Source organism: Tiliqua scincoides, chromosome 7, assembly GCF_035046505.1.
Source record: "Tiliqua scincoides isolate rTilSci1 chromosome 7, rTilSci1.hap2, whole genome shotgun sequence".
NCBI classification, from domain to species: domain Eukaryota; kingdom Metazoa; phylum Chordata; class Lepidosauria; order Squamata; family Scincidae; genus Tiliqua; species Tiliqua scincoides.
The window spans coordinates 76,917,304-76,944,025 of record NC_089827.1 but is presented as its reverse complement, the minus strand read 5'-3'; the positions used below and the strand labels follow the sequence as shown (position 1 = coordinate 76,944,025).

At 47.4% G+C, this 26,722-nt stretch overlaps 1 protein-coding gene across 3 annotated transcripts in view; it reads right to left on the bottom strand.

Annotated features, from left to right (window-relative positions):
* SHANK3 (SH3 and multiple ankyrin repeat domains 3) overlaps positions 1-26,722 on the bottom strand; it is a 297,280-nt gene that overhangs the window by 240,759 nt on the left and 29,799 nt on the right. For all 3 annotated transcript variants that reach the window (XM_066634645.1, XM_066634644.1, XM_066634647.1), the window contains exons 3-4: positions 23,330-23,401; positions 8,963-9,071 (exon numbers count right to left, since the gene is read on the bottom strand). In XM_066634645.1, coding sequence (XP_066490742.1) covers positions 8,963-9,071; positions 23,330-23,401 — 181 coding nt within the window. The remainder of the gene's footprint in view (positions 1-8,962; positions 9,072-23,329; positions 23,402-26,722) is intronic.

Genomic DNA, 26,722 nt, shown 5'->3' with positions numbered 1-26,722 from the left:
ACACACACTGCTGAAGTGCCACTCGAATTCCCATAAAAGGGCAAAGTTGCACACAACAGAGTACAATCAACCTAAAGTTACAGCCAAACTATACATGATGCTGAATGCAGTAGCATGAAGTCATAGACTTGAGAAAAATGGTTGTGTAGGCCCAGATCAGACCGTGTGAAGATGGGGTATCTAAGAGAGAGAGAGAGAGAGAGAGCACGAGCGCCCTTTATTGCCATCAAGGGTATATAATCCAGGGGTGTCAAACATAAGCCCTGGGGGTCAGATGTGGGGAAGCTTTTATTCTGCCCTCAGACTCTCAGTTGCTGAGCAGTGCTAAGGAGTTACTGCTGAAAGGGCAGCCAACATGAAAATGGGGCTCTCCCATATCTTGAAATACGGTCAAGATTTGTATATTTTCTGTCATTTGCAACTGATGAGTTCTTAAGTGAGAAAAAGTGCATTATTTTTTATTATGACCTGTTTAATGACATCACTTCCTGCCTAATGACATCACTTCTGGCCTTTAGCAGGCATCATGAATGCTATTCGGGCCCTTTGTATGAAATGAGTTTGACTCCTCTGATCTAATCCATTATCTTTGTGCCTCTTTTGCTACTTAAAAATGTCCCTCCCCCATCCTCTTCAGTACACGCCATTTTACAAAATGGTGCTTTCAGGGCTAAAAAGCAACTTAGGAGGCAGATTTCAACAGGCAAACATTGTAAAGGGATAAACACCTGCTACCACTGTGTGGTGACCTTGATCCAATTTGTGATTCTGTGCATTTACTAATAGCATATAAACTTAGGCCTGTAAACTGAAGCATTTATCATCATTTGTTATTGGAATTCAGACTTTGGCAGAGTAGATGCACATGTTCACCCCATCTTCCCAGAGCAAGTGGAGAAGAAAGGCAGTCTTTTTCCTTTCAACAAATCCACCCCTCTCCTTTGGTTAAACAAAATCTTCATATGCCAGTGAGCAAGTTTTCCTTGCATGAATCATTAGTTGCATTAAACCAGTGCTTCTCAAAACTTTTAGCACCAGGACCTTACTGGAAGTAATGTCATTAACCTGGAAGTGATGTCAGGGCCGGAAGTGATCATCAACTAGAAGTGCTCTCCTGAAAATGCAGATGAAATTGCCCATTGCAAATAGTGAAATTGTGCCATTTTCTGTAGATACACAGACTAAATAAACTAAAATCAATAATTATAAATATTTAAATTAAAGTAAGGGGAGATGAGATTTTGAAGCCAGCCGTGTTTCTCCAAGTGAATTCTCTCTGTAGCCTGCCTGTAATAACCTTAAGTCATCCCCACCCCCCAAAATCAGGAAGATCTTCAGCCTTATCCAGTGCCCAGTTCTGATACAGGTATGCGCCCCTTAACAACCTTCTGGTCAGTGACAAGTCGCATATGCAATGGCTGCCACTGGTCAGGAGGTTGGACCCTCTAAACTTTTGAAGTTGTAGGGAGCTACACTGACCTCACTTTCGGAGGCAGCGCACATCCATGCTGGAGAAAAACAGAAGTCGCATCTTTTGTGCAATTCCGGCATTCTGAGCCTCACAGAGGCAGGCGAGCAGACACGCACTGCCTCTGGCAAGCTCAGAAAAGCCTCTGGAGGTGAGAAGAGTGGAGCTTCCTCTCGCTTCAGAGGCTTCACATAGCATCAAGCCCTACTTGACAACAGGGATGCCATCCACATCCTTGTCATTAAGCAGCACACAACTGAATTTAAGCCAGTTCAGTGTGATTTGAGACAAAATCAATTTTAAATGCAACATGTTTTTTGTTTCGGCTGGACTGAGATTCAAAACTTCCCTCTAAACAAAACCCCAGAATGATGAGGAGAGGAAACAAAGCTCCACCATCGGGGGGGGGGGGGGAGGAATCTGGAAAAGATAACAACCCATTCCAATAAAGCAGTGGTTCTAAAACATTTCAGCAGTGGAGTCCAACATTTTAAAATTACACACTAACAGAATCCACATAGCTTTACAAGACTAAAAATGAAAAAACTCTCACCAGGTTATTATGTAAAACTTGGGCTCAGTAGGAGGACCTGAGGGAAAACTGCTGAAGAGAGAGGAGGCTGCAGTACCAGTGGAGGGAAAGATAGAGGTTGCTGTGTGCAGAGGCCTATAAGAGGGGGCTGCACAAGCGAGAGCTGGGGAGACCACCAGGGAAGCTCTGCAAAGAAGGAGCTGGAACAGAAAGCTGCAGGGAGACCACCAGGGAAGAGCTGCTGAGCTGAGGAGAGAGAGCTGCAGCAAGGAGCCCCTGGGAGAGCTTGAGAGAGAGCCAGGGAGGAACCACCCAGCCCCCCTTGCCTCAAGTCCTGCTGCTTCCTGCCTGCCTAGTGCCTGCCTCAGGTCCTCACTCAACTGGGGAAGATTGGAACAAGCTTATTTGGTTTGGTGTGCGTTCAGGTTCCATTCCTCATAATAAAGCCTTAAACTTACGTTTTGGTTTCAGTGTCTCTGACAATCCTGCATAACAAGGTCAAACCTCTTTTTAACTGTACAATGGTGGGGAGGCTGCCTTTGGGAGCACCTGTTGAGCTCCACATTCATCGAATTGGGACCATTCTGGTAGCTTTGCATTTCCCTTTGCCTGACTATGTAGTTTAGTTTTGCTTTTCATAGGGCTCAATACATTTGTGAGCTTGGAGGGAGGAACTTCCTTATCAGGTGTTTTGAGGGATGAATTCAATGAATTGGGGACCATTCTGGTGGTGTTGGCTTCCTCTCAACCTGCCCTTTGCAATGAACTATGGCACATTTGTCTACTTGTGAGTAAGCATGTGACATAGCTCAATTTCACTTTCCTGAGGGTTCAATGAATTTGCACATCTATCAATTTGTCAGTCGCAGCTTTCTCAACCCACCAACAAACAGGTCACGACCAAGTGGGTCGTGACCCACAGTTTCAGAAACCCTGCATTAAGCAAACAGGATGGATTATTTCCTGCCCACAAAGTTTTATGAGCAGCTGCAGGTTCCCAGAAAGCCTTAACCTACTATAGATGCTGTCTTCAGCATCTGTTTAACAAATTCAGCTTTGCAAAGCAAATTCTGCAAAGTGCTAGGACCCCGCCAAAGCATTTGTGAAACAGAGCTCTCAGGAGCTCAGAGATACAATGGCCTTGAACAACACAGCAATGAGCTCACCCTCTGGATCAGGGGTGCTCACACTTTTTTGGTTCGAGAACTACTTTGAAACCCAGCAAGGCCCGGAGATCTACCCTCCAGGGGGGCAACTTGGGGGGTGATGAGAAGTGGGGTGACTCCATGTGTGGGGCCACAGGAAAGGGTGGGGGAGCCCTCCAGGGGGGCGACTTGGAGGGGTGATGAGAAGTGGGGGGACACCAGGTGTGGGGCCAAGGGGAGGGGTTGGGGAGCCCTCCAGGAGAGCAACTTGGGAGGGGGTGATGGGAAGTGGGGGGACACCAGGTGTGGGGCCAGGGGAGCGGCTGGGGAGCCCTCCAGGGGGGCAACTTGGAGGGGTGATGGGAAGTGGGGGGACACCAGGTGTGGGGCCAGGGGGGAGGGGGAGGGGAGCCCTCCAGGAGAGCAACTTGGGGGGGTGATGGGAATTGGGGGGGACACTAGGTGTGGGGCCAGAAGAGCGGCTGGGGAGCCCTCCAGGGGGGCAACTTGGGGGCAGCCCCACACCCTCTTCCCCGCCTGCCATCCCTCCGCCCCGAGGCGCCTGCTCAGTTCACCCTCTGGGAGCAGGAAAAGTTCTGCGAGGGCGCTGCAGGGCCGATCCCAGCCTTGGGCGGAAGGCGGTGACGTGAGGCAGCACAGCCCAGCCACGCCGCGCTTCCTCCCGGGCTCCCCTGTCCCCAGGGAAGGGGTCTCTGCGGTGCCTCCGGTGGTGCTCGCCCTCCTGCTGGCCGCAGCCTCGCAGCGCCCGGCAGCCACGGCGGGGATGGCGGCGCCCGCGTGGGGCGGCAGCAGCAGCAACCAGAGCGTTGGACACTTTCATTGATTGAAATGGGCAGAAAAGAGCCTCGGAACTTTCCGATTGGCCCGCCATGTTGAAAGGGGCGGGAAAGAGCCCCAAAGCTTCCCGATTGGCTCTTTCCCACCTCTTTCAACATGGCGGGCCAATCGGGAAGCTCCAGGGCTCTTTCCCGCCCCTGTCAACATGGCGGGCCAATCGGGAAGTTCCAGGGCACTTTCCCGCCCCTTTCAACATGGCGGACGGGAGGCTCGGCGCGCGATCAACAGGATTTTGCTTAGCGATTGACCGGTCAATCGCAATCGACGTCTTGAGCATGCCTGCTCTGGATAAAGTCAGAGACAAAATAACTCACTATAGAAAGTCAGCATTGTCAATTGATCAGTTAAGGATTCTATATGGAAGCATGAATGCAATTTCTGAAACATGCTGAAAGTGTCTAGAGGCACTGCTAGATAGGCTGGAGATAGCTCATCTACAGTATCTCCAGTCTAAAAGAGGAGAAAGGCAGAGCTAGCAAAGATTTTGAAGCATCACTTTATATATTGGCAACCTTCAGTCTCGAAAGACTATGGTATCGCGCTCTGAAAGGTGGTTCTGGCACAGCGTCTAGTGTGGCTGAAAAGGCCAATCCGGGAGTGACAATCCCTTCCACACCAGGAGCAAGTGCAGTCTGTCCCTGGTCTGTCTCCCTGGCTATGGGCCTTCCTTCTTTGCCTCTTTGCCTTAGACTGCTGGCCAAGTGTCTCTTCAAACTGGGAAAGGCCATGCTGCACAGCCTGCCTCCAAGCAGGCCGCTCAGAGGCCAGGGTTTCCCACTTGTTGAGGTCCATTCCTAAGGCCTTCAGATCCCTCTTGCAGATGTCCTTGTATCGCAGCTGTGGTCTATCTGTAGGGCGCTTTCCTTGCACGAGTTCTCCATAGAGGAGATCCTTTGGGATCAGGCCATCATCCATTCTCACAACATGACCGAGCCAACGCAGGCGTCTCTGTTTCAGCAGTGCATACATACTAGGGATTCCAGCACGTTCCAGGACTGTGTTGTTAGGAACTTTGTCCTGCCAGGTGATGCCGAGAATGTGTCGGAGGCAGCGCATGTGGAAAGCGTTCAGTTTCCTCTCCTGTTGTGAGCGGAGAGTCCATGACTCGCTGCAGTACAGAAGTGTACTAGGACGCAAGCTCTGTAGACCTGGATCTTGGTATGTTCCGTCAGCTTCTTGTTGGACCAGACTCTCTTTGTGAGTCTGGAAAACGTAGTAGCTGCTTTACCGACGCGTTTGTTTAGCTCAGTATTGAGAGAAAGAGTGTCGGAGGTCGTTGAGCCAAGGTACACAAAGTCATGGACAACCTCCAGTTCATGAGCAGAGATTGTAATGCAGGGAGGTGAGTCCACATCCTGAACCATGACCTGTGTTTTCTTTAGGCTCATCGTCAGTCCAAAATCTTGACAGGCCTTGCTAAAACGATCCATGAGCTGCTGGAGATCTTTGGCAGAGTGGGCAGTGACAGCTGCATCGTCGGCAAAGAGGAAGTCACGAAGACATTTCAGCTGGACTTTGGACTTTGCTCTCAGTCTGGAGAGGTTGAAGAGCTTTCCGTCAGATCTGGTCCAAAGATAGATGCCTTCTGTTGCAGTTCCAAAAGCCTGCTTCAGCATGACAGCGAAGAAAATCCCAAACAAGGTTGGTGCAAGAACACACTCTTTGGATGTCAAAGGGGTGTGATGTGGAGCCATCGAAGACAACAGTGCCCTTCATGTCCTTGTGGAAGGATCTGATGATGCTGAGGAGCCTGGGTGGACATCCGATCTTGGGGAGAATCTTGAAGAGGCCGTCCCTGCTGACCAGGTCGAAAGCCTTTGTGAGATCTATGAAGGCTATAAAGAGTGGCTGTCGTTGTTCCCTGCATTTCTCCTGCAGTTGTCTAAGGGAGAATACCATATCAGTGGTGGACCTGTTGGCTCGAAATCCGCACTGCGATTCTGGATAGACGCTCTCTGCAAGTACCTGGAGCCTCTTTAGTGCAACTCGGGCAAACAACTTTCCTACAACGCTAAGGAGAGAGATGCCACGGTAGTTGTTGCAGTCACCCCTGTCACCTTTGTTCTTGTACAGCGTGATGATGTTTGCATCCCTCATGTCTTGAGGTACTCCACCTTCTCTCCAGCAGAGACAGAGGATTTCATGCAGCTCAGTGACGATGATCTCTTTGCAGCACCTGAGGACTTCAGCAGGGATGCTGTCTTTTCCAGGTGGCTTGCCAAAGGCAAGGGAGTCCAGGGCCACATGAAGTTCTTCTAGGGTTGGTTCACTGTCAAGCTCCTCCAACACAGGCAGGCACTCAATGTTGTTCAGCGCTTCTTCGGTGACTACATTTTCTCTGGAATATAGCTCAGAGTAGTGCTGCACCCAGCGTTCCATCTGCTGTGCCCGATCCTGGATTACCTCGCCTGCTGCAGACTTCAGAGGGGCAATTTTCTTCTGTGTTGGACCTAGGGCCTGCTTGATACCATCATACATCCCCTTGATGTTGCCGGTGTCAGCTGCTATCTGTATCTGGGAACAGAGCTGGAGCCAGTAGTCGTTAGCACATCTCCTGGCAGCCTGCTGGACTTTGCTGCGAGCAGCTCGGAGGACCTGCAGGTTGCGCTCACTGGGACAGGCCTTGTATGCTGCTTGAGCTCTCCTCTTTTCCTCAATGACTGGTGTCAACTCCTCAGAGTGGGCTTCAAACCAGTCTGCCGTCTTGTTGGTCCTCTTGCCGAACATAGACAAGGCGTTGTTGTAAACGGTATTCTTGAAATGTTCCCATCTGTTGGATGCGTTTGCATCGGCCAGGCCTGGAAGAGATTCCTCAAGTGCTTGTGCAAATTCCTCCACTTTTCTCTGATCCCGGATCTTGCTGGTATCAATGCGAGGTCTTCCTTCCTTTTTCGTGTGATACAGTCGCTTTGTTTGCAGTTTCACTCTGCTGCACACCAGGGAGTGGTCAGGGAGTGGTCTAAGAGGCAGATCTGAGCTTGGTAATAGACTGCTTCATCTATTCTCACATGCAGTATGATTCAGTGGCAAAATGAACCATACTGAGGGCCCTGGGATGGATTTTGCTTTTGTGGTTCCATTTGACCTCATGCGACCCTTTCAAGGGGTTGCATGGCCCAATCCCAGATCTGAGTCCCTGCCCTCCTTGCAAGAGGATTTTGGGGTATAATTCTAGGACTTCAACATGTCCGAGGACTGTTTGGAAGGTTGCAAGGGCTGGAGGGCACAGTTCTTGTATACCACTCTGCTTTATTGACACAGAAGGAACTTGGCCTTCATGCCAAAGAAGCAGCAAGGCTTCCGACTGGTGCTTTAAAATGTGTGTGTGTGTGTGTGCGCGCGCGCGTGCGCGCACAATCTTAGTTATCCCAAACATTTCAACACAGTCTTTTCCAGGGCAAATAAAGGTCTTCCGTTCTTTTACTCCAACAAAATAAACTGCAGAAATGCACAGAGAGCACATCTTACCAAAGAATACACATGCACACACACTTGGGGGAGCCAAACATTTTGCCTTTGTCCACCTCATTGACTGAAAGTACAATATCAATATAGGATCCTGGACAACGTCGGAAATTATTAATGAGTTTTATGAAGTCTCTTCTCTGTCTGAATGATAGTGACATGACAAACTGCATTCTAGGGCTGCTCTCTTTGGAGCTTTCTTTATTGAAATAAGCATTTCAATGTTTATTTCTTCTCTTATTTGCCAAGAGGCCAAAAGGTAAGCCAAGGTGGTTTGAGGAGGAATCCAGCAACTTGTGCAGCTTCATCTCCAGCACCATGAATGGTTGTAATTCATTGTTATTTGCATAAAAACATTGGATTTACAAATGTTCACCTCATCAGTATATGGTACACCTCATCAGACTGTACTATTCTCTGAGCTAACTATTCAGTGAATTTATACATGACACACTTCACTGGCTCAAAGTGCAACATAAAGTTTTAGTTTAAGAAATAAAGAAAAAGAACACTACAAGCAAACAACAAAACAGAAGCAAAGCTGACCATTCCTGAAATAAGAAAGCAGTAGAACCACATCACAGAATGCCCCTGCCCCAATACTCACAGAATGGAGTCTCAATCTCCCTCCCCTCTCCAAACACCAAATGATGGTACACACCCTCCACAGTAAGATCCAGCTGCCCCACCACCAGGGCATGCCTAGGCCCCAATTTGCTTAGTTTGCAGTGATTATCCCTGAGTACAAATAGACACCAGCAGAGTTTTTGTGTTTGATGCATGGGGTGCATCATCTTTCAAAGAATTCAGGACAGTCTCATATAGTGAAAATATTATTATTTATTATTTATCACATTTTTATACTGCCCTTCCTCCAAAGGGCTCAGGGTAGTGTACATGGCTGCTCCCCTCCTTTTTTCATCACAACAACCCTGTGAGGAAGGTGAGGCTGAGAGAAAGTGACTGGCCCAACATCACCCAGGATGCCTCATGGCTGAGGGGGGATTTGAACCTGGCTCTTTCAGGTCTGAGTCCACCACCCAAACCACTACACCACCCTGGCTCTCAAGATATTATATAAAATCTTGACCCTTGAGGGGCTCCTGAAATTTCTTGATGTTCAGAAATGGTCTTAGTCGACTCCTTAATCCTGACCATTGTGGATCAATTCAAGCAGGTAAGACCTTTAGAGGTATCTCTGAATATGCATTCATGAATATATTTATGACCCCTTTCTATGGGGATGAAAAGGAAAAGGAATATGTTGGAAATTAACTTTTCACCCACAGTCATGTTTCCTGGCCTCCTTGAATCTATAATTTATAAAAATGGCAAAACATCTAGAGGCAAAACCTCTATTCAGGGTTCCCTTTACTCTTCTTTCTACTCTGAGAAATCCCCAGCACAACCACCTCTACCCATACACTGCAATTGTCCTGCAGCATCCATGCCCCACTCTTAATTCACATTCACATTAAGCAAAGTAGCTCTTACCACCAGTGTCAGGATCATGGAAGTTGGGATCCAGGCCCTTCTCCAGCAACTTGCTGACCTTCTCCACATTCAGAGTCTGCACATACTCCATGAACTTCTTCAAATTTACCTGCAGCCACAAAATCCGGGGGGGGGGGGCCCGAGGGGAGGAAAAACCATGTTAATAAGTCAGATTGTGGGCTGGCTTACAAAACAAACAAACATACATACATACATACATTTATTATTATATATATATAACATATATATTATTGATTCACAATAAGTTTTTTGTTCACAATGATCATGTCACAAGACAGTCAAGGAACTTCTTAAAGATTTTCTCGAAGTTTTATTCCTCCAAGGTAGATCAATTAACAAACAGCCTGCCCTGCACTGGGATTATGAGCACTACAGGGCCTCACAGCAACACTACGCAAGTCACAGCCCAACTGCAACACATATTCCCTTGTATTAACCTCCTTCTACGTATCTTTTGCTTTGTGTGTTATATCAGTTTTATCTGTTGACTTTAAATTGTTTTTACTAAATAATCCTAAATTACCTGGTATTGGTAAACATATACCAGTTATACCTTTATCTAGATGAATTTTAGCCAAGATAGGATCTAATGCTAATACATACGACAATAAAGAACTCAACGGACAACCCTGCCTCACTCCTGATAAGAGAGGAACCGGACTACCTCTCCAGCCGCTAAATTGAGGAGTCACAGTGGCACCTTTGTATAACAGTTTTACAGTATTCACAAAATCCGTTGGTATTTCCTTCCACAACCTCACATCCCACAAATAATCATGATGGATATTATCAAAAGCTTTTACTTGGTCAAGTTGTACCAAATAACCTTCCCATCTCCCTTTATTAACCAAACAGAAAATTTCTCTGAAAAGACATAACGAATCAGTCATATTTCTCCCTGGTATACCATTGGTCTGGCATTGCATCACTATTTTACTTGCAATTTTTGCTAACCGTTCGTTCAAAATTTTTGTATTGTATTGGCAACCTTCAGTCTCGAAAGACTATGGTATCGCGCTCTGAAAGGTGGTTCTGGCACAGCGTCTAGTGTGGCTGAAAAGGCCAATCCGGGAGTGACAATCCCTTCCACACCGGGAGCAAGTGCAGTCTGTCCCTGGTCTGTCTCCCTGGCTATGGGCCTTCCTTCTTTGCTGGCAAAGTGTCTCTTCAAACTGGGAAAGGCCATGCTGCACAGCCTGCCTCCAAGCAGGCCGCTCAGAGGCCAGGGTTTCCCACTTGTTGAGGTCCACTCCTAAGGCCTTCAGATCCCTCTTGCAGATGTCCTTGTATCGCAGCTGTGGTCTACCTGTAGGGCGCTTTCCTTGCACGAGTTCTCCATAGAGGAGATCCTTTGGGATCAGGCCATCATCCATTCTCACAACATGACCGAGCCAACGCAGGCGTCTCTGTTTCAGCAGTGCATACATGCTAGGGATTCCAGCACGTTCCAGGACTGTGTTGTTAGGAACTTTGTCCTGCCAGGTGATGCTGAGAATGCGTCGGAGGCAGCGCATGTGGAAAGCGTTCAGTTTCCTCTCCTGTTGTGAGCGGAGAGTCCATGACTCGCTGCAGTACAGAAGTGTACACAGGACGCAAACTCTGTAGACCTGGATCTTGGTATGTTCTGTCAGCTTCTTGTTGGACCAGACTCTCTTTGTGAGTCTGGAAAACATGGTAGCTGCTTTACCAATGTGTTTGTTTAGCTCAGTATCGAGAGAAAGAGTATCGGAGATCGTTCAGCCAAGGTACACAAAGTCATGGACAACCTCCAGTTCATGTGCAGAGATTGTAATGCAGGGAGGTGAGTCCACATCCTGAACCATGATCTGTGTTTTCTTTAGGCTCATCGTCAGTCCAAAATCTTGGCAGGCCTTGCTAAAACGATCCATGAGCTGCTGGAGATCTTTGGCAGAGTGGGTAGTGACAGCTGCATCGTCGGCAAAGAGGAAGTCACGAAGACATTTCAGCTGGACTTTGGACTTTGCTCTCAGTCTGGAGAGGTTGAAGAGCTTTCCATCTGATCTGGTCCGGAGATAGATGCCTTCTGTTGCAGTTCCAAAGGCCTGCTTAAGCAGGACAACGAAGAAAATCCCAAACAAGGTTGGTGCAAGAACACAGCCCTGCTTCACGCCGCTTCGGATGTCAAAGGGGTCTGATGTGGAGCCATCGAAGACAACAGTGCCCTTCATGTCCTTGTGGAAGGATCTGAGGATGCTAAGGAGCCTGGGTGGACATCCAATCTTGGGAGTATCTTGAAGAGGCCATCTCCCTGCTGACCAGGTCGAAAGCCTTCGTGAGATCTATGAAGGCTATAAAGAGTGGCTGTCATTGTTCCCTGCATTTCTCCTGCAGTTGTCTAAGGGAGAATACCATATCAGTGGTGGACCTGCTGGCTCGGAATCTGCACTGCGATTCTGGATAGACGCTCTCTGCAAGTACCTGGAGCCTCTTTAGTGCAACTCGGGCAAACAGCTTTCCTACAATGCTAAGGAGAGAGATGCCGCGGTAGTTGTTGCAGTCACCCCTGTCGCCTTTGTTCTTGTACAGCGTGATGATGTTTGCATCCCTCATGTCTTGAGGTACTTCACCTTCTCTCCAGCAGAGACAGAGGATTTCATGCAGCTCAGTAGCGATGATCTCTTTGCAGCACTTTAGGACTTCAGCAGGGATGCTGTCTTTTCCAGGTTCCTTGCCAAAGGCAAGGGAGTCCAGGGCCACGTGAAGTTCTTCTAGGGTTGGTTCACTGTCAAGCTCCTCCAGCAAAGGCAGGCACTCAATGTTGTTCAGCGCTTCTTCAGTGACTACATTTTCTCTGAAATATAGCTCAGAGTAGTGCTGCACCCAGCGTTCCATCTGCTGCGCCCAATCCTGGATGACCTCGCCTGTGGCAGACTTCAGAGGGGGCAATTTTCTTCTGTGTTGGACCTAGGGCCTGCTTGATACCGTCATACATCCCCTTGATGTTGCCTGTGTCAGCTGCTACCTGTATCTGGGAGCAGAGCTGAAGCCAGTAGTCGTTAGCACATCTCCTGGCAGTCTGCTGGACTTTGCTGTGAGCAGCTCTGAGGTCCTGCAGGTTGCACTCACTGGGACAGGCCTTGTGTGCTACTTGAGCTCTCCTCTTTTCCTCAATGACTGGTGTCAACTCCTCAGAGTGGGCTTCAAACCAGTCTGCCGTCTTGTTGGTCTTCTTGCCAAATATGGACAAGGCGGTGTTGTAAACGGCATTCTTGAAATGTTCCCATCTGTTGGATGCGTTTGCATCGACCGGGCCTGGAAGAGATTCCTCAGGTGCTCGTGCAAATTCCTCCACTTTTCTCTGATCCCAGGTCTTACTGGTATCAATGCGAGGTCTTCCTTCCTTTTTCGTGTGATACAGTTGCTTTGTTTGCATTTTCACTCTGCTGCACACCAGGGAGTGGTCAGTGTCACAGGCAGCACCATGATAGCTGCATGTGATCTTGGTGCTGGGAAGGCTGGAGCGTCTGGTGAGAATCAGGTCGAGCTGGTGCCAGTGCTTTGATCTTGGGTGTTTCCAAGAGACTCTATGTTGGGGCTTCGTGTTGAAGAGCGTATTGCTGGCACAGAGACCATGATGACAGCAAAACTCTAGCAGGCGTTGGCCATTTTTGTTCATCTTCCCAGTGCCGAATTGACCTAAGCAAGTGGGCCACGAACTGTTATCAGCACCAACTCTAGCATTGAAATCGCTGAGGATGAACAATGGCTCTTTTATGGGGATCTTCTTGATAGTGGTGGCCAGGTCATCATAGAATTTGTCTTTGGCTTCTGCTGGAGACGACAAAGTCGGTGCATAAGCACTGATGAGAGTGACAGGTCCTGCTGATGACTGAAGCTGCAGGGACAAAACTCTTTCACTTCCCACAGTAGGTGGGATGATGGACTTCGGCAGGGAATTTCTGACTGCAAAGCCAACACCATGTTCCCTGGTTTCGTTTGGTGGTTTTCCCTGCCAGAAAAATGAGAAATTTCTCTCCTTGACAGATCCGGAATCTGGCAGCCTTGTCTCTTGAAGGGCGACGATGTCCATCTGCAGTCTGCTCAGCTCCATGTCGATGACAGCTGTTTTGCGGGCGTCGTCTATTTCTTGCAGGTCATCAGAGAAGCCAGGTGTCATTGTCCTAACGTTCCAGGTGCCCAGCTTTAGAGCAGGAGTTTTCTGTTTTCTTTGCATGGTGCAGAGTTGTCGATCCGCTTGTCGGTTTTCACCCTAAACCCCACGCACCCTGTGAGGTTAACGGACCGTGGCGAGGCAACACCTTACTGACTGGGGACTGCCCAGCTTAAGGCGGGTGGTAGCTGCCCAATGAGATGCAATGATCTCTCCCACCGTCGGAAGCAGCCCCTGGCGTCATGCTCTACGCCAATTGAGCAAAGACTTATAACTGGTTAACTGCTGCTTCCCGTGTTGTGCCGACGTTGTATGGCGAAGTTGGAGTGTCCTCTCCAGTGCGCGAAGCCTGGGTAGAGAAGGCATGGAGGATAGGCTGTTACCCATGCAGCAAATCCCCCCTCTCCACGTCGCTGAAATGGTCCAATGGAAAGGCAGAAGCCAATACGGTTGGTTCCAGCGGCATCACAGGAGTTGCCAGAACGTGACTGTGTTCAGCCATGAACTGCCTCAGGGACTCCAGCTCCTGATTTTGCCTCGAGGTTGACTCCTGAAGCCTTTTCCACAACTGGATATAGCCACAAGGCAGTGGAGGTTTGGGATCAGAGTTTTCCTTCTCCTAGATGAGCTGCCTTCCCCCCTCCCACCCCGGATCCTCCGTTTCACTCACACATCACTCTTTCCAATTTCCAGGTACCCACAATGCCCTTCCCCCCCCGCACCTTCCGTTTCACTCACACATCACTCTTTCCAATTTCCATAGATATGGATCAATGGGCCAAAGGAGAAGTTCCAAAACGTTCATTGAATGTGAAGGTTTAAGAGAAAATGAAAATGCTCTAGTAAAATTCCATCCATGAGAAATGGTCGCCATTATGGAAAATTATTATCGAAAAATGTTCTCAGTAAAACAGATAGATAAAAAGAACACTATACAATTTTTATCAGACTTATCAAAACATGATTTGAGATATCCAAACATGATATCAGACTTATCAAAACATGACTTACAAATGTTGATTATAGAATTGTAACAAAATTTTTGTTACAATTCTATAATCAACATTTGTAAGTGCAATAGGCCTCCAATTTTGTGGTAGGGTCAAATCTCCCTGCTTGGGAAAAAATATTAATGTTCCCTCATAAAAGGACTTATTCCAGGTATGGTGTATCAAACAATAATTTAAGACTCTAGTAAGAGGGCCTACTAACCAATCACTGAATATCTTGTAGAATTTCCATCCAAGTCCATCCGGACCTGGAGCAGATTTACCTCTTCCACTGGTTATGGCCTCTTTAACTTCCTGTTCTAAAATGGGACAAAGAAGAGTTTGAATATCTTCTTCATCTAATCCCTGGTAGATTGCACTCAAATCACGTTTTGATAAGTCTGAGGCAGGGAATGCTTGGTGGTAGAATGGGGACTGGGGTGGGGGATGTAGCAGAGTTAGAGGAATCCGCAGCTTTTAGAAAAAGTGACATCACATGCTACATCACTTCCTGTGTTTAGGTCACTTCCGGGTGCCACATTTGGAATTTGGCCCTCAGTAGGTGCCATAAATCCAATGTGGCCCCCAGGATGAAAGTAGTTTGACACCCCTGGTGTAAATATTCAGTCAACCCCTGCTCTCTGAGTAAGAGGCACTTTTTCAAGCGGGTGCTCCTCTTTTATATAGCAGGGGTAGAGTAACTTGCCCTCCTCACCCCAGCACTGTCTTTTCTAGTGGCTGCCTGCTGGTGTTCTTTTTTAGATTGTGAGCCCTTTTGGGACAGGAGCCATTAGTTCTTTGTTTGATTTTCTCTGTAAACCGCTTTGTGAACTTTTTGTTGAAATGTGGTATATAAATACTGTAAATGAATGAATGAATGAATGAATGAATGAATGAATGAATGAATGAATGAATGAATAATAATAATAATAATAATAATAATAATAATAATAATAATAATAGATAGGCCTCCAAGAAGATCTATGGATGTCATGAGGTCCCCTTCCTCTAGGCGGCCATGATGGACCTCCATGTTTGCATCTTGAACTTCTTCTCTAGAAATTGGTTCAAACACTTAAGGTCTAAGATGGTTCTCTTATCCCCGTTCGTCTCTGGGACCAGAAAGAAGATCAAGTAGACTCCCTCGCCCCTCTGATTCCATGGAACCGGCTCCATGACCTGGATGTCCAGAAGATGCTGGATTGCCTTTAGCTCCTGCTTGTGCTTGGAAGGGTCCCTGGATATCAGGACCTACCAAAACTTGGTCCGCAGAGGGTTGCTGAATTCTGGTATATCTTCATGAGACTGTTTGGATCACCTAGGCATCTGAGGTCCTCCTGGATCTGGATTTCTGGTGGGTCTTGTCATGTCTGCAAGGAACGAAAGGAACTAGTTTTCCCCTTGGGAGGGTTCTTCTTTGTTGAGTGAAGGACCTTATGCTTGTCTTTGTTTTTTACAAGCAGAGGAGCCAATGCCTGACCCAATAACTTGGAGCCCTCCAAAAGAATCCCTACTAACCTAGACTGTGAGCCAACATTGCCATCCCAATGACAGAGCCAGACATTCCACCTGGCAGCCACATTAGATGCCATAGCTCTTGCAATAAATTACATTGCGTTGAATGAAGAATTAACAGTAAAAGCTGCTGCCAATGAGATCATCTTAGGGACCCTAAGGCAGTTTTTGGCTCTCTTGGACAGGCTCTTCTCTGTCTTCTTCTGCCCAGAGGTAGGCAACCCAGGACATGATGGAGTTAGATGCTGTGGCTCTGAAAGCAAAGGAAGAGGATTCAAAGTTTTTCTTAAGGGAGGAATCCACCCTCTTATCACAGCTATCTTTAGAACTGCTGTCTTCCTCCGAAGGCAGAACTGCCAAGGAAGGCAAGGCAGCGATGGGTGCATCAACAGATGGGACCTTGAGGGATTGCAGAACCTTATCAGGAAGAGAATACATCCTGTCAATCAACCTGGAGCTATGCTTGTGCTGCCCTGGATTGCTCCATTATGCAGTGGGAGGGGAAGCAGTCCCAGCCATCAGGGGGGAGTAGGAACTCCTCAGAGGTGGAGGAAGGAAGTAGCCCAGCCAGGTCCTTGTCCACTGGAGTCTCTGTGTGCTTTTCAGCCCCTCCAATCCATCACAAAAACCCCTGGAAGGAATCTGGTAAGGGAACCACTGCTGGCTTGCTTGGACCCTGAGGAAACAGCTGCCTTGATTTTGTAGAAGAAGCCAAATCCTTAACAGGATCAGAGTCAGGTAGACAGATTAAGGGACTGGGACGCTTGCCCAATCATTCTGAGGAAAAGTCCACTGGAAAAAGTCTGTCTAATTTATGGCCCTGTTCTTCATCCATATCCTCCCCAGATAACTCCCCCTCCTCCTTGTCTGTGTCTGAAGAGGAGACTGAGGGGAACTAAGTTCCTGGTAAGAGGGTGCTCTGTACTTTTCTTTTATTCTGCCACAGCGGGAACCCTTGGAGGACTTGGCATTCAGCTTATGAGGCTTTGGTCTCTTGGAGCACTTGGTGGAGGATGGGGTAAAATCCATGGAGGAGTCACTGGCAGAGTAAGAAGATGGGAGTGGGAGATGGAGGCATGGGTCCGCTTACAGGGTTTCCTTGCCTCCGTAATGGCCCACTTAATGATGGATGGGATCTGGGACCTCATTGCCCCATCCAATGCCTCCCTCACTATTGCTGTGATGGATTGGGGGGGCTGAGAAGCTCTCAGAGACCCCTGTGGAGAGGGACCTAGTTGGGCTACTTGCACTGTGGGGGACCCCCCTTTCTCCACCTCTGAGGAGTTCCCACTCCCCCCTGATGCCTCGGACTGCTCCCCCTCCCGCTGCATAATGCCACCTGCGGGGCCTGTTTACCTGCTGCACCACTGGTCTGAAGTGGTGCCTGGGTTGTTGCTCCTAGGTCCCTTCTGCAGCTGTGAGAGACTCAGGCCCAAAATGGTGAGGTTGTACTCTTTGCTCCCATGTGCTTTTCTCCAGGTGCACCGAAGACACTCCAGGGTTCAAGGTCGCACCAGAGCCTTATCAGGGGTGCGGGTGAGAGGGGGAGTGCTGCAGGGGTGTTCCCAGGCAGGGAGACACTCACCTGCATGCTGCAACCACCACCAGGCGAAGCTCACCCCTCCAATGCCCCCTTGGTTCTAGCGACAGGCAGGCAGCTTGCGTGCCAAAGGCGGGTAGCTGCCACGTGACTGGGGCTCTCTGGTTCGATTATATTAAACCAGATGGGCTGGAGGCTCCCTGCCTCACCGCTCCCCTCACTGCTGGCTGCGACCAGGAACAGGTAGAGAAGGGGAGGGGAGGCAAAAGAGGGAGGCCAGGATAGAGGAGGGAGAAGGTAGAAGAGGAAGTGAGGAGATGTTCCAGCAGAGCTCTCAGGAGATCAGCAAAACCCAATCTATCCCGATAGGAGTCAGGACCAGATTGGGTCTCCAACCCTCAGAGTTACGTTCTGAAGCCCCAGAATGCCTTCAAGGGTCACTTCTGGGTTTTCGGAACACCCGGAAATGACCTTTCATGGCCTTATGGGGCCCCAGAACATCATTCCAAGGGCCGGAGGTGCCATATGCCCAGCCCTGCAACTCCCTCTGGCTGCGGCTGGAGCTCGCGGCCAGAGGGGGTCTGAGCGCAGAAGGTGCTGTGGCTTGGGGGCTGGAGCTCACCTGGGCTCCGGTTGTGGCTAGTTTGGGGGTCTGAGCGCAGGAGGCGCCGTGTGCGGTGTCCCCAGCCCTGCAACTACCTCTGGCTGCGGCCGGAGCTCGCCCGGTCTCCCATCACGGCCCGAGGGGGTCTGAGCGCAGATGGTGCTGTGGCTTGGGGGTTGGAAGCAGGAGATGCTTTGTGGTAGAATGGTGTGTGGGGTGGGCATTGGAGGCAGGGAATGCTTTAGTAGAATGGGGTGGGGGAGGTAGCAGAGCGAGGGGGAAGCCTCAGCTTTTTAAGAAACAGGAAGTGATGTCACAACTTCCTGTGTTCAGGTCACTTCCGGGTGCCACACTTGGAGTTTGTCCCTCAGCAGGTGCCATAAATCCAATGTGGCCTCCAAGATGAAATGAGTTTGACACCCCTGACATAGATGAACAAGCCTTGCTGAGGGAGAATCAGCACAGCTTCTGTAAGGGTAAGTCTTGCCTCACAAACCTTTTAGAATTTGTTGAAAAGGTCAACAGGCATGTGGATGCGGAAGAACCCGTGGACATTATATATCTGGACTTTCAGAAGACGTTCGACACGGTCCCTCACCAAAGGCTACTGAAAAAACTCCATAGTCAGGGAATTAGAGGACAGGTCCTCTCGTGGATTGAGAACTGGTTGGAGGCCAGGAAGCAGAGAGTGGGTGTCAATGGGCAATTTTCACAATGGAGAGAGGTGAAAAGCGGTGTGCCCCAAGGATCTGTCCTGGGACTGGTGTTCTTCAACCTCTTCATAAACAACCTGGAGACAGGGGTGAGCAGTGAGGTGGCAATGTTTGCAGACGACAACAAACTTTTCCGAGTGGTGAAGACCAGAAGTGATTGTGAGGAGCTCCAGAAGGATCTCTCCAAACTGGCAGAATGGGCAGCAAAATGGCAGGTGCGTTTCAATGTAACTAAGCATAGACGCACATTGGGGCATAGAATCAAAACTTTACACATAGGCTAATCGGTTTTTAGCTGTCTGACAGATCAGGAGAGAGATCTTGTGGTGGTGGCGGACAGCTCAATAAAGTGTCGACCCAATGTGCAGCGGCAGTGAAAAAAACTAATTCTATGCTTGGGATCCTTAGAAAAGTTTTGAGAACAAAAGAGCTAATATTATAATGCCATTGTACAAAATGGTAAAGCTAAACCTGGAGTATTGTCCAGTTCTGGTCATCACATCTCAGAAAGGATATAGTGGAAATAGAAAAGGTGCAGAAGAGAGCGATCAAAATGATGACTGGGCTGGGGCATCTTCCCTATGAGGAAAGGCTACAGCGTTTGGGCCTCTCCAGTCTAGAAAAGAGGCACCTGAGGGAGGACATGACTGAGACATACAAAATCATGCAGGGGATGGACAGAGTGGATAGAGGCACACTTTTCCCTCTCACATAACACCAGAACCAGGGGACTTCTGCTAAAATTGAATATTGAGAGAATTAGGATAGACAAAAGAAAATATTTTTTTACCCAGCATGTAAATAGTCTGTGGAACTCCTTGCCACATAAAATGGGTATGGCATCTGGCCTAGACGCCTTTAAGAGGGAATTACAAAATTTCTGGAGGAAAAGGTCTATCATGGGTTACAGGTCATGATAGGTATGTGCAACCTCCTGATTTCAGAAGTGGGTTAACTCAGAATGCCAGATCCAGAGGAGGGCACCAGGACACAGGTTGTATGCTCCTGATGCACTTGGTTGGCCACTGTGAGAGAGAGGAATCTGGACCAGATGGACCATTGGCCTGATCTAATGGGGCTCTTATGTTCTTATGTCTTATTTGTTTCTGTTATCAGAGCAGCTGCAAGCTTCAGTAATAAATAATAATTTTTAAATTGCCTTGTTTTTGTTTTTCAAACTGTGCTCCACATGAAAGTATGTTTGTGTGACTTTACAATCTACTCTTTTCCAGTGTTACAGCATTTAGAATAAAGAAACTGTAAATAAATATACTACTCCCTTGGCATTCTAATGCCCAAGCTCAGTGCAGCGGCATACAGAGGCAGTTTACAAAGTTCAGGGGCAACTTTATTCATGGATCCCATATCCTTAATTTCAGTTAACTGCAGATATGGGTGGCCGCCTCCGGCATTCCCCACATTCTCCTAAGGGTCTTTTGAGTCCCGTAAAGACTGCATGTGTCTGCCCTTGTTCTCTGCAGGCCTCAGCGTGATTATTACAATTGAAAAAAGTCACTACTGGTTTTTTGGCAAAACAGGATGTGATAATTTTATGCCTTTTAAAGGCATTACGAGGGCCAGGGAAGCACTCAGCGCAGGCAAACTGCAGCTCCATTTGCTTCCAGAAAGTGGAGGGCATCCCCTATATTCGCGAATTCAGGTATCCACAGGGGGTTCCAGAACTGAATCCCCAAGGATGCAGGGGTATGCCTGTATATGTGTTTGGAGTGAGGGGGTGTTGGAGGACAGATGGATGCTGGACCTTTGCCTTTAGATAGATGGAAGGGAAATTTCCACACACCATTAATGGAAGATCTAGCCTGGGGAGGGGTAAGAAAGGGGCAGGTCAAGTGCCTACTTCCATTTCTCCCTTTCCTAATGGAGGCCTCAGCTTTGCCTGTCATGCAGGCAAACATCAAACAAACAGGCCTGTGATCAATTGTAGCTGGGAGGTCCTGGAGGCCAAATTTAGACTATTGGGTAGGAAGCTGAAAGCCAGGACCCCAGAGGTAGCATTCTTGGAAGTGCTACCTCTTCCACATGCAGGGCTAGCTAGGCAGGCGGAGATCAGGGGTCTCAATGCATGGATGAGACAGTGGAGTAGGGAGGAGGGGTTTAGATTCGTTAGGCACTAATGAGTAGGGGAACATTTTGGGACAAGCGGGGCCTGTACAAGAAGGATGGGCTTCACTTGAACCAGAATGGAACCAGACTGCTGGCCCATAACATTAAAAAGGTGGCAGAGCAGCTTTTAAACTGATCCTTTTAAACTGACCCTTTTAAACTGAATTCACAGTTCAGGTGACCACTGTGCATCTACCAAATGTGTAGAGGGCACAGATGGGGTCAGGAAGGGAGGGTCTTCTTGGTCACATGAACAGGGCTTACACCTTGCTCAGATAAGCAACAGAGGCTTATAGAGAGAGAATTGGCATAAAGCCACCAATACAGTCCTTGCTGGGCCTATTTCTCTGCTTCTGTAATAATCCTGATGCACACTCAGGGTTCCAAGATAAATCACAATCATAATCATATGATTTCTTTTGGCATTAGCTCAGACACTCTATAAGAACATGATCAGAGAACGTAGTCCTAAAAAACCCAAGAAACCTGATTCCTAGTTGGGATTTATTTGTTCCGTCAGCCAAAAGTGATGACCATCCACGCATTTCCTTTGCCCAAGCCCAGAAGGTGAACTCTGCTCTGGAGGCCCTTCCTAGTTAGTCTAGATCCTCCCAATGCTGTGGCCCCTGATATGAGGCTTTCCAAGGCTGTGTGGGATAGACATAAAGCCTGCATCCTCATCTCAGTCTAGTAGGATGGCTGGAATATGACACCTGGATGCAGGAAGGTTCAAGTTTGTGCTCACCCAAAAGGCCCATTGAGAGCCCCTGAACACTTTCCTGTTCATTTGCCCAAAATTATCCAGTATTCTGTTTTGATGACTAGGATACGGGGCAGAGGGAAGAAGCCAGGATAAGTGAATGATCATTTTCCTATAGAGATAACAGGTTGGTCAGTGCTAGAGACAGAAAGTAGATCAACTGGCCCATTGGCTTGATTCGGCAGGCCTCTTCCTAAGAACATAAGAACAGCCCCACTGGATCAGGCCATAGGCCCATCTAGTCCAGCTTCTTGTATCTCACAGCAGCCCACCAAATGCCCCAGGGAGCACACCAGATAACAAGAGACCTGCAAGGCTTCCTGGGAATTGTAGTTAAGAACATAAGAACAGCCCCACTGGATCAGGCCATAGGCCCATCTAGTCCAGCTTCCTGTATCTCACAGCGGCCCACCAAATGCCCCAGGGAGCACACCAGATAACAAGAGACCTCATCCTGGTGCCCTCCCTCAGCTCAGCTCAGAAGTTTGGGAGGGACTGCAATCTGCTCCCAATCCCAATCCTGGGAAAATGGCAAGCACTTGGGTCCTGCAGCAGCCAAAAGGGACCATATGGTTTGCTGACTGCCACTAGCTGAGTTGGAAGCATCCATCTGCACAAACAAACTCTACAGGGAGATCACTTCCTCCACTTCTGCTTTGCGGAAGTGTGCTGCAGTATTTTCCCTGCCCAGCAACTGCTAGTTTCCAAACCAAATGGGACTACACAGGGAGCGCTCCCTCTTCCTTTTCACATAAGAGAAAAACATTGGCTATGGCAGCTGTAAAGACTCTTAGCAGTCCAGTCGTGAAGCCACACCAGGATCCCTTGAACTAAAGCTCACAGCAATCAACTTGGCATTGGGTACAAAGGAAGTGGGGGCTCCCTCCACAAACACACTGCATCCCACACTTCTCCCCCCCCCTTTATGTTTCATACAAAAAGAGCAGCTTAAATGGCTAGTGTCACTTCTAGCCCATGCCTGACACTGGCCAAGGCCAGGGGTTCTCACTTTATGGTGACATGTGAAGCCCTTATTCAGGCAAGGCAGAGTCAAGTGGGGATTAGCATCCAAACTGAGCAAGGGATTGTCCAGTTGGAAATTCTTGCATTAGGAATGCAGAAAATATTCAGAGAAAAAGTTAGTCCCCTTTGGGGCACCCCGAAAGTCAGATGCATAGACCACACTGCTCTCCATTAATTGCATGGACAGTAAAAGGAAAATGAGGGTCCACTGGTTTCACTGCCATGAGTCATAAAGGCCAAGCCAACAACTCAAGGGATACACAGATACAAGTTGATGGGTGAGGCAGTCATGATTTGATGCCATGTGTTCCCTGCCTTGAAATATTGTAATTAACCTGGAAGTAATGTCATAACCAAAATGACATCACCAAGCAGGGAAATTTTAACACCCCCCTCCCGAATAAATTTAATTCTGTTTTATTTATTAAGTAAATTAAAAGTTTGCAATAGGTAAAAGTTTAAAAATTTATTTAAAATAATGAAGAACCCTCCTGACCCACTCCCAAGCAGTTGTTGATCTGTTTAAAAAAAATTTCCCTAACATCCCAAAGACTGCAATCCTATCCACACTTACCCAGGAGTAAGCCTCACTGACTACCTTTATTAAAAGCATATACAGTGCAAAGAAGCCTATAAAATGTACAGATCTGTAACATTTTCCCAGAAGCACACATACCACCGTAGCATCAAGTCTATTAAAAATAAAATACATATTGAAATGAATGGGACCCACCTGAAATTAATTCATGACTCACCTGGTGTATCCCAACCCATAGTATGAGAAACACTGATGTATGTGATTATGGTGGGTATAGAATGAGAGACAGGCCCGCCAATGGTCTCCCAATAGCTTAGGACCCAAAAATTGCTAAGCCTGGCAATGATCCATCTGCCTGGCCAGGCCACCAACATCAAGCAAGCACACTGAGAGAGCCACTGTTCTTACCTTGGTGTGCAACTTGGCAAACTGCTTGTCATCCAGCAGGCTCTGGGTGTACACTCGCCTCTTGTACCGGAACTGGAGAAGGGGAGCAAAAAAGAAACATCACACTTAAAATAATCATACTGCAGCTCCGCACCTTCATTCCTCTGGCCTGTGCTTTCACAGCAGCATCCATTTGTGACAGCAATTTTTAACACAGCCTTTACCTCAGGCTCAGGGAGATGAACTGTCATATAGAAGCATAAAATCAACAAGCTGAGGCAGCCAACTGAGAAAATATGCATTTTTTTTTTAAATCAAAGTTGCCCCCCCCCACAGGTTGAGCCACACCTGTAAAAAACTTAGTTGAGGAACCACAGTTGCTCTTCTAGGAAACACTCAAGAAGCCACCAGTAGAAAGGAATGCTCTACCTGTGAAGCAGGCAGTAAGAACACATCTCGGTACACTGCATGCATGACTCTGGCTAACAGTTTGGGTGCCTGTGGAGAAGCAATTGTGTGGAGGGTAGCAGCAGCAGTAGGACAGTCCTCTTGGGTACATGGGCAAGACTGTTTAAGATTTACAGGCCAAAACATTGGTCATGGAGGAGCTGGCCCCAATCCATCACAAAGATGGCAAATGACATGGCCCTGACATTCTTTGAGTTTCCTTGGAAACAACCGCTGGATAGGGTCATGGTGGGGACTGGAGGATTTAAACCTAGTCTCCCACCACAGATCAGATTGAGGTTTACCAAGAAAAAGTACAGCACATCAGGGCCAGAAGCACATTTAATGTCACATGAAGTTTGGCCCCTCAGCTGTACATACTTGGGACATCAGTATGCAGCATAGAATATTCTGCAGAGTTTAGCTCTGCAGTAGGGATTCTTCTGAAATTATCTTCACTCAAATTTCTTCCTGGATTTTGGAGTTTCTTGGTGTTTCCAAGGTAAAACTGATGCATTAGGCCAGTGGTTTTCAACCTTTATAATCTCACAGCACACTGACAAGGCACTAAAAATGGTCAATGCACACCACCAAGTTTTTGACAATTGACAAGGCACACCATGCTGCCAGTGGGGGCTCACATCTCCCATTGGCCCTATTAATAAATTACCTTCCACCAAATTCCTGTGGCACACCTGTGAACCACTCGTGGCACACCAGTGTGCCATGGCACAGTGGTTGAAAATGGCTGCATTAGGCACTCTCCACTGCTCCACTTCTAGTCCCCACATTTTGCACAGCATGGGCAAGACCATTTTGTCACAGCTTTCAGTTTCTTCATGTCTTTCTCTCCCCCCCCCCCTTTATGTTAACAATGCACACTGGGGCAATTGAAAGTACCTTATCTGCCCTCCAATGCAGCAGGGAATCCCTAGATTTGTTTTCATATATTGCAACATCAAGCCTACAAAACTAACCTGGTAACAAGAATCTTTGATCCAATCAGTGCAGTTCTTACATGAAGAGTCTTGTCCCAGTCCATAATTATCACCAAGTTTGAGACATGCATGCCATGACTTGTTTTTTCTTCCTGCTCACCCCAATAGCTATTTGGATTTCTGAGCCACTGAGCACTCTCTCCTGCTCCCATGGCACACTGTTCTTTTTCCAAGACCTGCCTCCTCAAACTTGAAGCCATACTGTCTGTCATACAAGCAAAATGTCAGGAGCACACAATTCGCCGGACACCTGCCAAATGGAAGTCATGCCATGGTTCTAGCATGGCTGATTGTGCTGAGATGTTGCAGGGGCTCCTGAGATGTGCCAGCAAGAACAGGTTCACGGACCTTCAAGAACACCTGCCTTGACTGTCTGGGTTTTGGATGTAAACTCACCTGCTTATCCTGTTCATTCTTCTCTTAAGCCCTACCAACAGCCCTATGTCCTGCCAAAGCTACCAACAGCCTGGGTTCCTGGATTGAAATTTGTGGTGTCATTCAGAAATTCCCTGCTGATAAATATTTATTGTCTAGTGAAAGAACTTGCATGAAATGAAAACACTAGTATCACTTGTCAACTCTTTAGGAATTCAAGGTAAGAATTCCACAAACACAGAGAAACAGAAGTAGGGGCTAGAGATACTGTTCCCTGTGTGCCCATGTAGTTATGCAGCCACAGTAGAAGCCCATTCCTGAAGAGAGAAGGTATAACATGCAAATAAAAGAATCCTAGAGGATGAAATTCTGTTTGTGCAATCATGGGAGTCAACAAAGAATGCTGTACCTTGTACAAAGGTACAAAGAACAGCTACCAAAATTATCAGTGAATTTTTTTGTATATGGAAAAAAGGGGTGAGGAAGGTACAGTGCAGAACTAAAGGTGGGGAAGAAGATAGAATTTATACATGGTTTGGACTGGGAAGTAGAAAGACTAGGAAATCAAAAACCCACAATAATCTCTCTGTTCAACAATGAAATTTTTATAAGAATGGGTTTTACTTTTTAGACTTTTTGGTCACTGAACACGAAAATCACAGTTAAAATACTCTCCTAGCTCAAATTTCTGAGAAAATGTCCCGGACCAGAAATTTCCACTAAACATCCCATTGAAAAATATGTGAAACAGAAATGGTCAATTTTATCGGAAATTTGTTCTAGGAGAGTATTTTAACTGTGATTTTCGTGTTCAGCAACCAAAAATCTATAAAGAACAGCTAACTTTGTTTTGTAAAAAAAAAAAAAAAAAAAAAGTTAAAATTTGTTGCAGTGTAATACAACCCAGAAAGACAAAACATGCTAAGAATCTTTAACAAGGAGTGGTGATCTAGAGATAGAAAGGTGGGTGGAGAGTGTGAAAGTGCAAACGGGGGGGGGGGCTTAAGTGAGCTTAGATGAGCTTAGCTTGGTGTCTTTTGCAGTGGCTGTGGCTGGGTGTGTTTTGTGTCTCTCTTTTCTATTCAGCTTGGTGTGTTTTGAATTTGCTGTGGCTGAGATTGGTGTATTATGCATCTCATACTCCTCGTTGCTTTTCACAGAGGCTGGGATCTCTTTCTCAGAGCCCTTTGGGAGCACAGAAGTTTAAATAAGTCAACCAGTAAACTAGTCAGTGAATTACTTTTATCTGTGGTCTACAAAAGTGGTTAATGGTTCATCATCATCATCACCATTAACACTGAACCTGTCTGCCAGGAATGCCCCATGTGTTACCAACACAGAAATCCATCCTTGATTGAAATGGAGGTATCTTTATTGCACAGAATGGGCTTTAATGCTATTCCATTCCATCCTCAGGCATAGCCTGGCTAGCAGCCTTTGATGCTTTGTTGATGTCAAGAAGCAAGGATTTAGGTGACACCATGATTATCCTTCTAATATCTAGCTCTATTAGTTGCAGCTGAGGCCAGCTCTATGAGTATGAACAATACTGAAGTTATTTTCAGTGCCAGGACCCTGCAAACTTCCACATTTG